Raw genomic sequence first — 12,217 nt, 5'->3', positions numbered from 1 at the left:
AATTGGTACATTATAAAAAAAAAATACACAAATAAAAAGACCTAGAACTCTTGAGGACCTGGAATCCTATATCATGCAAAAATGGGGAAACATTTCACATTCAAAACTACAGCAGTTGGTCTCCTCAGTTCCCAAACACTAGGTGCTGTTAAAAGAAGAGGTGATGAAACAGTGGTAAAAATGCCTCCGTCCCAACTTTTTTGAAACAAGTTACTGGCATCAAATTCAAAATGGGCAGCATCTGATTTGATATGATGTCTTTGTTCTATAGTCAATTGAATAGACTATTTAAATATGCACATCATTGCATTCTTTTTATTTACATTTTGCACAGTGTCACAACTGGAACAGGGAACAGGGTTGTAAAATACTTATTACTGATTAACATAAGCAGCGTGTTTATCACTCAAACAACCCCTGTCCTTAGCTTTAGTGTATAGCTCTTTTCACCATTCTGGAAACAGCTAATTTGTTTTAGTTTTACAGCTTACTACAAATGATTTGAAAGCTACTTGTAGTGTAAAATGGGTTTAAAGCATTGCCATCACATTAGAATCATTTACTTGGGTTTATGTATTTATATAAAACAGTGACTCCAAACTTTTGAATGGTGGTGCATATTCACATTAAAGCACTTTCCATGCTTATGTGTACACATGTTGAGAGGTTTATGACCTCATTCAACCCTGTTGTACCATGAAAGTAATAGTGTCATCTAGGCAGGCATGTCACTTCCTGTATTGCTCAAACACAAAGAGAGAAAGGGAGGGCGGAGCGGTGGAGAAGAGAGGAAGAAAGCGCTACATCACTGGCCACTTCCTATCTCTCTGTGTTCCATGACTCGACAGATCAGGGAAGTGGAAAGTGTGTGTCTCTGTGTGCTGAAATTAGCCCAAACACAAACTACAGACACTATTTTTAGATCTGTGTGTAAATCTGGGTGTTAGCTGCCGCTCCGCCCCTCGGACTCCATGATGACATCGTTATTGTGGTCAGTGACAAGTGAGTGTCACCAGCCTGCTACAAACCAGAAGTGAGACAAACTTTAAAACTAGTACATGATTTTCATATCAAACCACTGGGGTTTTCCCTTAAGGTCATTTTGCTGAACTATTCGTTCTAAGTACTGGGAGCCAGCTTTAGTTTTATAAAAGCAAAAAAAGTTTAGAAATGCATCTACAATAATAGTGATACATACGGATGGATTGCTGAAGCCGTAGCCTTGATTTCTGTAACATACCCAGACACAGCTCAGCAAATCATTTAAATGTGTTCATTGGGTTTTTCAGCATTACTTAAAAGTTTGTTGGGAGTGTTCAGCAAGACGTAAAGCGATATTTCATTACAATTTTCTCATAACTTCAAATGTTATCCAGTCAAGACGTTTGGAAGGTGAAGTTTCCTTCTTAAGTTGATCCCACTTTGAGTAAACCCCAACAGATTATCTATAGATGTTCAAATTATTAACAAACTATATGTTGAAACAGTGTGAGTGTTAAGATTAGGACCAGGATAAGAATTAGATTTTGGGTTAGGGTTTGGGTTAGAAAAGAAAAATGAGGTGAATTGAATAGGCATTTAGTTGAATGTATGTAGAATGCAAGTTAATCCTCTACAGTGGGCTATCCAAATAAAGTGCTGCCGTTACATTCCGTACTAGAGCTTTAAGGTTAATGTAGCTAACTAGTAATAAAAGCCTATATTCCCCAGTTAGGAAGTGGTTAAACAAACGCATATACACTTGCTTATGTGTGTTGTCTTGGCTGCATCTGGGGTAAATTTTACCTTTCACTGATCTTTAGCTTTAAATTGTTATAAATCAGACCAAGGGAACTGTTTTACAGTACATACATCAGGATGGAAGAATAGGTTCATGTCAGGCGTGTGAATAGCATGAACGCGTTTTCAAAATCTCCCCACCCTCTCACCCCCTCAGTGTTAGCTGTGTATTTAGCTGACGTCAGAGTCTAAACTCAGGCATAGCTTAGTCCTGACACATTGATTGTGATTCAACAGTGCAGCTTGAAGCTTGGGTAGGCAGTTGCTCTTCTGGCAGCTGGTTAATAAAACCAATGTCTAATGACTTTAGGCTTGTTTTTCACTTTTAGAGAGAAGTACAAGCATTTGGGGGCCTGTGGTCCAGCATCTGGAAGCAAAAGTGAATATCTGGTATTTGTCGAGTGAGAGGGACAGGTGTGTGTGTGTGTGTGTGTGTGTGTGTGTGTGTGTGTGTGTGTGTGTGTGTGTGTGTGTGTGTGTGTGTGTGAAGCCCTGACTCTAGTAGGGTCAGGTGCGGTTCAGGATGTGCAGAGGCGGGACATTATCTCCTTCTGTTCATGGCCCTGGAGGCCTTAAGGTCACGTGACCTCATAACGCCAGGTCCCCTTACTCCATCTCACACACTTAATCACCCAAGAACTTCTCACACACTCTCAAATACACTCACCAAAGGGTGAGTGATTCAGTAAAAATATAATATCTTGATGAGTATCATAATGATAATGATGGGATTGACCCACTCTGGCTCCAGCTCCTCACTTGCTCCACTTTTCCATTATCATTCACACCTGCAGCTATTCCGTTATTCATAGACTCATTTACCAACATATATATGTCCCTCAGTTTGGTTTGCCAAGTTAAGAGGTCTTGCCATTTTATAGTGCAGTTCTGAGCCATGTCTGTGTTTGATTTTCCTGTGTTTTTTGGCTCTTGCTCGGTTTCTGGTTTATGATTATGGAATTGCCTAGTGTACCTGGCTGCTTGTTTTTTGACCCCTGCCTGCTTGAATGATGAGTGCTGCACAGCCCCTAATAAAGCTACTTCGCACATAGATTCTGGCTCTCAGCCCCCTTTGTTACAATGCTCTTTGAAAGACAACTGAACTGTGAAGAGCATAAAACAAATAACACTTTAATTCAGTTTTTGTATGACGTGATTTATCCTACCTTTTATTCCTCTGTGAAGAACAGTTCATTTTCGGGGTGTTGATTTTGTATGTTATTGACAAGTGCTCTCATTGAAGGTCACAGTAGAGGGACAGCCTGTTAGCATCAATGAAAAATAATTGACAGAATCAGTAGCTGACAGAAATTTGATGTATGCAACATGTGAAATTACAGTGCTTTTTTACACAGTACTATCCATCAGAGACATCCATAAATGAAATGACGAGACAGCAGTAAAAATATGCAGTCTAGTTGAGTGGGCATGTTTCTACTTTCTTATTGTAATATGGAAATATGGAAAAGTGGCAGAGACTTCACATTTCATGACTTTTCAGATGGTAGATACAAGGAATATGTAGGTTAATGGGCAAAGAGGTTTTGTTTACTGTGTCTCCCGTAAAATGGAAGAGGAAAACAAAATAAAAATTTGCAAAAATAAATCAGTAAAATAAGATGGTTAGCTAGGAAAGATAAATAGCTTAGAAAGGGCATGGAGAAAATAATGAGGTCTACAGTTCATTAAAATGTCAATTTTATGTTCTAGCAGGACTGTAAAATAAGATATTTACCTACGATAAGATTAAAAATAATTATAACAATTATATTACAATTTGCTCCTTCAAAACATGTCTTAACATGCTCATTGTCAAAAGGACATTATTCAGAATTTCACTAAGAAGTCAGAGGCTTTTTTGCTAACTAGGCTAACTACTTGCTGATGTCAGCTACGTCCGGAAAACAATGAAAAGTTATTTCTCTGACAACCTATCATGTCGGCACGTCGTCTACTGAGGCAAAAAGACCTTGTGTGGAAAACATTGAGTCCTCATCAGCATACTAGTTTGCCCTGATGTTAGCTCATTAGCTATGAAGAGGCAGCTAATGTTGATTTCCTTTCTCTGTTTTTGAATACTGCCTGTCCAGGGTGTGTCCTGCCTTCCGCCCATTGACCACCGGGATAGGCTCCAGCACCGCCTGCGGCCCAGAGGGATAAGCGGCTTAGAAAATGTGTTTGTATTTTGAATCCTAATACATATTTTCAAATATTTTCTTCTCTGCATATTGTTCATTTTTGGGCTGCTAATTTTTTTTAGCCTGTGCTCAGTGCTGTTTTGGTAGGAAAAATCTTGAATTACCCAATTATACCCAGTAGTTTTTTGTCTTATTGTATCTTGGTAGACGCAGTCAAAAAGGCTTTCCCATTGGGCGTGTCTTCAGAAGCTGCTCTAAAGGCCTTACATATCAGTTTAAATATCAACAGAAACCTATAAAAAATCAACGTAGACATAAAAAGTAAGCCTACAGCCTTATGTTGTTATTGCCAACCTTTTTTTTTCTCTTTCTGTATGGCTGACTAATTACACACTCATTAACTTTAATATGAAAACGCACATCCCTAATAATGGCATAATGGTTTGATAACATTTGCTGTTCAGTTTAGAAGGGTTCTCTTACATTTTACTGTGCAGTTTGGAGTTACTCTAAACTGGTTGTTGTCTACTGGCTATCTATAATTGGTCTAAATCTGTTTTTAACGACAAGCGCAGTGGATCAGTGAAGTTTCCCATGGAACACTCAAAGAAGCATCTTGTGATGTAATTTATCACTATACTATTAACCATATTATATATATTACTATATTTCCCACCTATACAGTAACCTTACTCTTAGAAAACTAAAATTAAATGCAGAGCTCTCTTAAAACGCCAGCTGTACGCTTCCCTCTTTACTTAAATGCCCTTGATTCTCTAGTGGATTGGTAAGAGATAACTGAACTGGTCAGGGTAAGACTTATTGTGATAGTTAAGCTTGTAATACTGAGCTACCACGGAGGATTTCTATGACCTTTCTTCTTTTAGATTCACACTTGTACACTCTCCCACACCTATTTGCATGCTAACATACACAGACTACCACACAGACACCCTTGTTCGTTCCAGGATGTGGTGTGTTGTGCTGTGTGTGAGCTGATGGGGTTTCCCTTTTCACCACTGTTGCATTTCCGTCTCTGATGTGTTTTCAGAATTCTGTGTGTGTGTGTATGTGTGTGTGTGTGTGTATGTGTGTGTGTGTGTGTGTGTATGTGTTTGACATACAGTGAGTAAACTAGCTGTAGAGATTTCAAATTTGAACTCCACTTCTTATTAACAAAGTCTTATCTCTTGCCGTCCTTTTTGATTTGATTTCTTTGTATTACACACACATTTTTTCCAGTTAAAGAACATAAGTCTTTACCATTTGCCAGGCCAGTGATACTTCAAATACATAGTTTTCATTCAGATGGAATGCCGAGAAATATTTGAAACGCTATTTTTCACTTGAGCTTCACAATAGATTGACTGTCATTTGTACAATATGTTAAAAGGTTGTCTCCAAAACAGGATGATTTAGGAAAAATTCTAATTTACATATTTTTCCACACTCAAAATGTGTTTGGTAGACAGACATATCTATCAAACAATAGATAGTCAAACATTGGTCAAAAGTCACCCAAATCCTTTCCAAAAAACTTCCCCAAACCTTTGCTCACCCTCCTCAAACTAATTGTTTCCATCTTTAAACATATATCTTCAGTTTGAAAATGCTAGATGAACAGTTATTTATAAATAAGAGCTACAGAAATTGTGAACATGGTGAAGTTTTGTTCGTTTCTGTAGTTCACAGTCATACTCTGTCCTAAACCACATCCTTAATGACCTGGATTTGTTTGAGCGGGTTCAGAGTTATTTTGTCTTAATCTCACTCTCAGATGCTCAATTCACATGGAGCATCTGATATATTTTGTGCACAAAGTTTGTCACAACTTTGGTGTTGAGTCAGTAGCTTTCTGACTGGTTATCTGCACATTCATGTATACCCACTTCCTTGCAGCATTTTTATCATTTATCATTTAGATGGGAAACAAAGTTTTGTTTTTCCAGCTGAATTCTTGTCAGCAACCGTGAACACCTACCTGCACTTGACATCTTGATGGTACATTTTACTTTTGCCTTCCCCTGCAGTCATCAAAACAGCAGCCTGTGATTGGTTATTTTGTGTGTCAGTCAAACAGCCTGTTCCTGACAAGGTAGGCGGTTCTTGGCTGTGTTGTGTGATAAAAAGCACCAGACTCTAAGCCAACAGGAAGAAGTCTGAAAAGTATCTGTTGACTTTTAGTGTTTTTAGCAACATAACCTTATAGCTCCCACGCTAAAAATGCAAAGTTTGAGCACCATATGTCTTAACTGATCAGCTGTATCTGTGGTAACTAGTGTAATCTTGGCATTTTGATTTTTCTAGTGTAATTTAGTTATGGCCCACGATGGACTGCCGACCTGTCCAGGGTGTATCCTGCCTTCCGCCCGAAGACTGCTGGGATAGGCTCCAGCATCCCCCCGCGACCCTGACGGAGAAGCGGCTTAGAAAATGAATGGATGGATGTAATTTAGTTATGTAGATTTTTCACCAAACTATTCCTTTAAGTATCCTCTAAGCTCATGTTATAGGGCCCTATGCTTCCTTTGTGCCTACAAATGTATTCAGTAATATTTAAATCACCCGGTATCTGTTACTGATCTTGTAGGTTCCAAATGCACTTCTGTGTTAATGTTAGGAAGCATAGAATAGGATGATGGGAATCAGATATTGTCATAGCAGCCGGAGCTGTGACTGGTATTTACCCGCTTGTCTTGCCAGAAAAGCCCTCGTTCTCCTGTTGCCACCTCCAGAACTGCAACAGCCTGTGTGTTTTATTTAGACACAATGTGATCACAATGTTTTGCAGCCCAGAGAAGCCCAGCAATACACTCCAAATGAAAAGACTTGTCATTTTCAGAAACACCATCATTAGGAAATGCAGTTCAGTTTCACATTCAATATTGAATGATCAGCAGTACTAATAGGTAGCTATTTTAAAGCACACAACATGAAGAGGGGTTTCAGACATAATGACAAGAAGCCAAGACTGATGGACTGTTGTTCGCTATCTACAGACTAGGGTTGCACAGTCTCAAAAATCCTGACAAATTCTGCCAGCAATTCAGTACTCTAACGTTCAGAAACTTTCAGTACTTTCTAAAGAGGCTAAGCACACACTAACACTGTATTCTGTTTAGCATGCTAATTTGACTTCCGTGGGCACAGGGAAGTCATGTAGCTTGTGAGGCTCCTGCTTAGCTAGTATAGATGTAGTTCTTTCACTGTCCAACTTGAGAGCAGGAAGGGTAGAAATTTGGATGTTTTGCCTACTAATGCCCTAATAATACAGTCCCTCCCCTGCAAAGCAGGCAACACCACCAGTTTGCCCCTACATTGTTTGCCGTTAGTATCTTTTTTTTCTGTTTGGTATTGAGCATTATATTACTACACTTGATATCGAAGTCAAAGTTCTGTCTTCTCGTCATGAGCAAAAGCCTGGTCATTGATATACCAAGTAGATTATTGTTCTCTTTAGGAATCTTCACCATCTGACAGACCCTGCAGTGGTTTCAAGAACACATATGGTACTTAAAGGAAGTCATGATTAAAATACAGTAGTAGTCAAATCCTCCCCCTGGGTAGAAGTAGAACTAACATGATGCAATATCTGGATGTCTGATATCTAGATACGTAGTACGTTATATATATTATTATTATTATTATATATACACACACACACATACCATATATTGTATTAAGTAACTATTAGAATTGGAATGAAGTCGCAAACAGTCTAAGAAAGAGTGAATAATCAGTAAAGCACAACAAATACTGTATACTGGAGAGGAGTACTTGTACTCTGATAATCTCAATCCCTGTAAATATATAAATATGCATAAATCCTTGTGTGAATTGTGGTGTTCATATGATGTTTTAATGTATAAAGCTATTTCTAGTCAAGTTGTTCAAATTAGTTATTTTTTTCTTTTTTTCATTTGTTTTAGGGAACTGGGATCCGCAAATGTTTGTGCAGAAGTTTGGACTTGAGGGCCCAGTGACTTCCCTCCAGTTCCTTACCCAAAACCATAGAGATTAGATGACCTCTCGGATCTGGTTTGCATGATTCAGCTCTGACCATCACTGTCTCCGATCCAGTATTGTATTTTGTTTTGTAACTATACTACAGATTACATTACTGGTCATATATATATATATATATATATATATATATATATATATATATATATATATATATATAATTTTCCCCCAGACTATTAAGTGGCAAATTATCCATTTGGTGTGTTTTATTTGTTTTAATTTTATGTGATTATGTCATTTTATCTGTTTTATTAACTTTTGATTTGTTAATATCCATCATGTCCACCAGATTTAAAAAAAAAGTATTTTAGGCTCCCACTGATGACTAAATATTTGTATGTTTAAAAGATTACCCTATCCTGTATTTAAAGCACATTTGTAAAACTTAGTCGTTGGTTTCATCACTTCCTTTGAGAGTGAGTAATGGGGCTCTAAAGCCATTATTTGGTATGTAGGGGAAAATAATAATAAAAATAAGGAAACTAGCAAACCACTAAAGGTATTTATAAAGAAGTCTGAGGCGGTATATTTAACGCTTCTTTGCATGCATTAGTGATGTAAGAGGTGAGTAGTTGCAGCCGGCCTGAATACAAACTGGTCCCACACGGGCATACACACAAATACACACGCACACTGCGAATGACTACATCCATGCACACTGTGGCCGCTACTCGTTTTAAAAACTACTCTGCTGGTCTTACATAATCCACCCCTCACTTACAAACCACTGCAGCATCACATTCCTGCTTCTTTGGCAGGCCAAACTCCTCCAGTTAAGTTCAGAAAGCAAAGCAACAGGCTGCCCTGAGGTCAGCACTGCTGAAGAAGGGTTTGGTTTTGGGCTGCTCTGGGGATTTCAGGCGACCGGACAGAGAAACGGAGAGGGGAAAAAAGAGGGTGAGAATGGTAAAGAGTGGCTAGGGTGTTATCTCGCTTCTGGAGAGTGTATGGAAAGAGTCGAACAGGAGAGGAAGTACGTCAGGGCCAAAGAGGAAGCAGGGGGTGAAACCAACACCACAAATACTGCCGGAAGCCGCAGTGGAACTACGACTAAAATACTCTCACAGCTACTTTCGGCCAGACGCTCCTGGAGCAAGTGACGGAGGGGGGCACGGGTTCACGACTTCGCTTTTTTTTAACTATACGATGGTGTTTTTTCATGGGTGAGAGGAGCGTTGTGTTTGTGAATGTGACAGCCATTTTTCCACTGCAGTTTTGGTCTTCACACGGCCGAGTAATTTTGATGTTTATATTAGGCAGCAGATTTGCATGCAGCACTATTTCAGGCAGACTTTAGCTAATAATATGTTGTTACTTCATATCAGAAGATTTTGTTTAGTTTCAAATGGATCTAGACTGCCTATTTGTAAAGCTGAAATTAAGTGCCACAGTTTCTTTTTTGTGATAATAAATGGTCTTTTTCAGATGTTGTGTTTGACAAAAGGGTGTAAAACATTCAAATGACTAACATCATTAAGCATGAGGGTCTTAAGGCAAAGCCTTGTCATTTCTGGTACCAACAAGAAGTCTAGACATAAGTGTTTAGATTTTGCACAGTTGCACAAAACTTCAAAATAGTTTGGAATAGAATAGGCCATGTTTAAAAAGTGCAGTGTACCCCCAACAAATTAATTCACTTATGTAATTTTATACTAAATATCTGTATCTCCTTATTATCAGGGATAAAGATATTTATTTTAAAAGTGTTTTATATGCATTATTTCTTGTATATTTGTATTCTTGTGTTAAACAGTGATAAGCCTTAAGATTATACTAACTGAATAAAACTCAATAAAAGCTTAGATTTAAAGCAGGTTCACGTTAAAAAGAACTGCAGTCATAACAATTAACTTTTCTCCCCAGTGTGAACTCCTCTCTCAGATTACCCTGTTTCCTCCATATGTAAGGATGGGTCATGCAAGTGTTTTGCTGGAAACCAAGTATTGCTTTCCATTCTCCAATTGTGTCTCGGAGGAGCATTCGGTATCAATACTCACAATGTTTGAAAAAAGGGCTGGATTTAGAAAAGCAACTTTGATGTGCCAATGATCAATGTAGGTTAGTAGTTTGATTGACTTGAAATGGTGTCTCATAGACACACACAGTGTCTTCCCAAGCTGTATAGAATACATACATGCAAATGTACATAGACAAATCTAGATATTTTCACAGGTGAATACATCACATCTTCCATTCATGCACACACAGCAGAGTGGAAAAGGTATGGTGGGTCTTTGTTCCTCTGGTGGTTAAGCCAGTCTTTGGTGAGCCTTGCTGTGGCCCCTGTGTGAACTCAGAGCATTGATCAGTTTGTCCTGGGTGCACATTTTGTTTGGTTCTCAGACTCAAACCATCTCCCTCAAACACAACAACAACGCTACACAACAAAACAAACTTGCCTTTTCCATCTTTGTTCTCAGGCTCCTCAATGATCCTATGATCAGACCTATTGGCTCACTTCAGAGTCATTTCTGGGTCACCAAGCTATCCAGGGGTTAGATATATAATTACAGAGAAGAGAACTGAGCCATTTTGTAACTGTTGTACACTAAAAAGTACAAAAGTGAATTTACTTACTTTTGCACATCCAAAATATAGTGTTGTGCAAAAGTCACAGACCACTTTTTATTTCATTTAGTCTGTGACCATCAAGTATGAGTTTGTTCTTCAGCATCAGGGAAAAAACGGAAAGCATATACTAAATAAAAACAACTGCCTCAACAACTAAATATAATATTTATTTTATTATTTATTGTGTCTTTATTACAGGTTCCATTCTTTTCAGGAGTCTTGCTTTCAGTTTTTCAAAGAAATCTGCAGGGATATTTTTACACGCATGTAAAGTTCAGTCTTAGAAGTTGGTTGTATTTTCTGCCTCTCACAATCCAAGTAATCCTATACACATGTGGTGATGCTAATATCTGGACTTTGGGGTGGCCAATCCATTGTTCTGAGAACACCAGTAGCTTCTTTGTTTGATTTGCAAATGTGCTTTTAGTTTTCCTTTTTCTAAATAATGCCTTCTTGACAGCTACACATCCTTTCAGACCCATAGTGTTGAGCTGTCTTCTCAAAATGGAAGGATGGACAACACCTGTGGATTTAGATTTTCTCCTCTCAAAGATGAAGATTTCAAGTGCTGTTTATGTGATGGTGACAGTGTTGGTGTCTAACAGGACTTGCAGGTGGTTGTTAGGAGTATCATTTTCTCTCTAGCTTTTAATCATCATTTGAACCGCTGTCTTCTTCACATATTTTCCTTTGACTTTTCCCTTCCTTATGTAAGTGGATTATCTAATATCTAATCTTCTAAAGAAGTGAATAGCTTGTACTTAATGGGAATTTTGACTGTTTCTGACTTTTTAATTGTTGTTAAAAGTAAGTAAAGTGAAAGACAAAGTGGTGCATTTAATATATTTGATTCAATGGAAATAATTCTGGAAATGGAAATAAATTCTGTGTTTTGCTTTTTTCAGCAAACATACCCTAAGATAGCAAATGCTGTGAAATACAACATAAAATTAATGGAACAAGTAAATGTTAAGAGGTTAAGAAGAAATCTGTGTAATATGCAACTGTTAGTAAAACAAATATATTAGCGTCAAACATGCATCACAAAGCTCAAAGGAGAAATAAAATCATGACATACGGGAGCTTAGAAATGGAAATGGTCAGTTGGAGCTGTGGCTAAATAATAGATCAGTCTGTGTGTGTGTGTGTGTATTAGTACTGATGTGCGTATTCAAATAAGAGGAACTTCAGCCAAACTGGTTTATTGCACTGGCATCTCATAACACCAACTGCAGTGACTTTGCATTAGATTTATTCTTTTTCCCTTTTCCCTGTTTTGGTAAGATTTGACAGTTAAACTTTAATATCTGTGATACTCGCCTTATTTGCACCCAATATTGTATGACTGCTTGTTTATGTAGGTACAGTGGCAGTGGGAAAGTGGCTGACTTGATACTAAAAATGTATTGAAAATCAAATGACCGCAAGGTCTGTGCCTTTTTCCTAACAACTGCCACTGTGCCCTTGAGCATGGTGCTTGGCTCCCTGGTGCTTTCATTTCATGCTCTGCCCATTCCAAAGAGTTTTAGAGCTCCGCGAATACTCAATACCACGTCTATGAGTAAATCAAGTTCTAAAAAAAGCCTAATTTAAAGTAACTGCAGCGTACACCATACATACCGTCAACAGGGGTTTTAATAGGGGGAGTTTTCCCACTTAATCACTGTAACAGCCTCTACTCTCACTGGGATGCCGTTCCAGCTCAT

At 38.2% G+C, this 12,217-nt stretch overlaps 1 protein-coding gene across 4 annotated transcripts in view; it reads left to right on the top strand.

Moving 5' to 3' along the window:
• The window catches only part of LOC108426690 (phosphatidylethanolamine-binding protein 4), a 123,880-nt gene that overhangs the window by 109,092 nt on the left and 2,571 nt on the right, over window positions 1-12,217 (top strand). The window contains exon 6 of one of the 4 annotated variants that reach the window (XM_037536174.1): window positions 7,847-8,035. The exons of 1 other annotated variant lie outside the window; for it this stretch is intronic. In XM_037536174.1, coding sequence (XP_037392071.1) covers window positions 7,847-7,938 — 92 coding nt within the window. In that variant the 3' untranslated portion in view covers window positions 7,939-8,035. Of the gene's footprint in view, window positions 1-3,869; window positions 3,911-7,846; window positions 8,036-12,217 lie in introns of those variants that run through there. 2 more of the 4 variants (XM_017696355.2, XM_037536172.1) reach the window with 2 other exon arrangements.

The sequence above is a fragment of the Pygocentrus nattereri genome, chromosome 29 (genome assembly GCF_015220715.1).
Source record: "Pygocentrus nattereri isolate fPygNat1 chromosome 29, fPygNat1.pri, whole genome shotgun sequence".
Taxonomy (NCBI): Eukaryota; Metazoa; Chordata; class Actinopteri; order Characiformes; family Serrasalmidae; genus Pygocentrus; species Pygocentrus nattereri.
The sequence above is the reverse complement of the archived record's forward strand: the minus strand, read 5'-3'. Positions and strand labels throughout refer to the sequence as shown.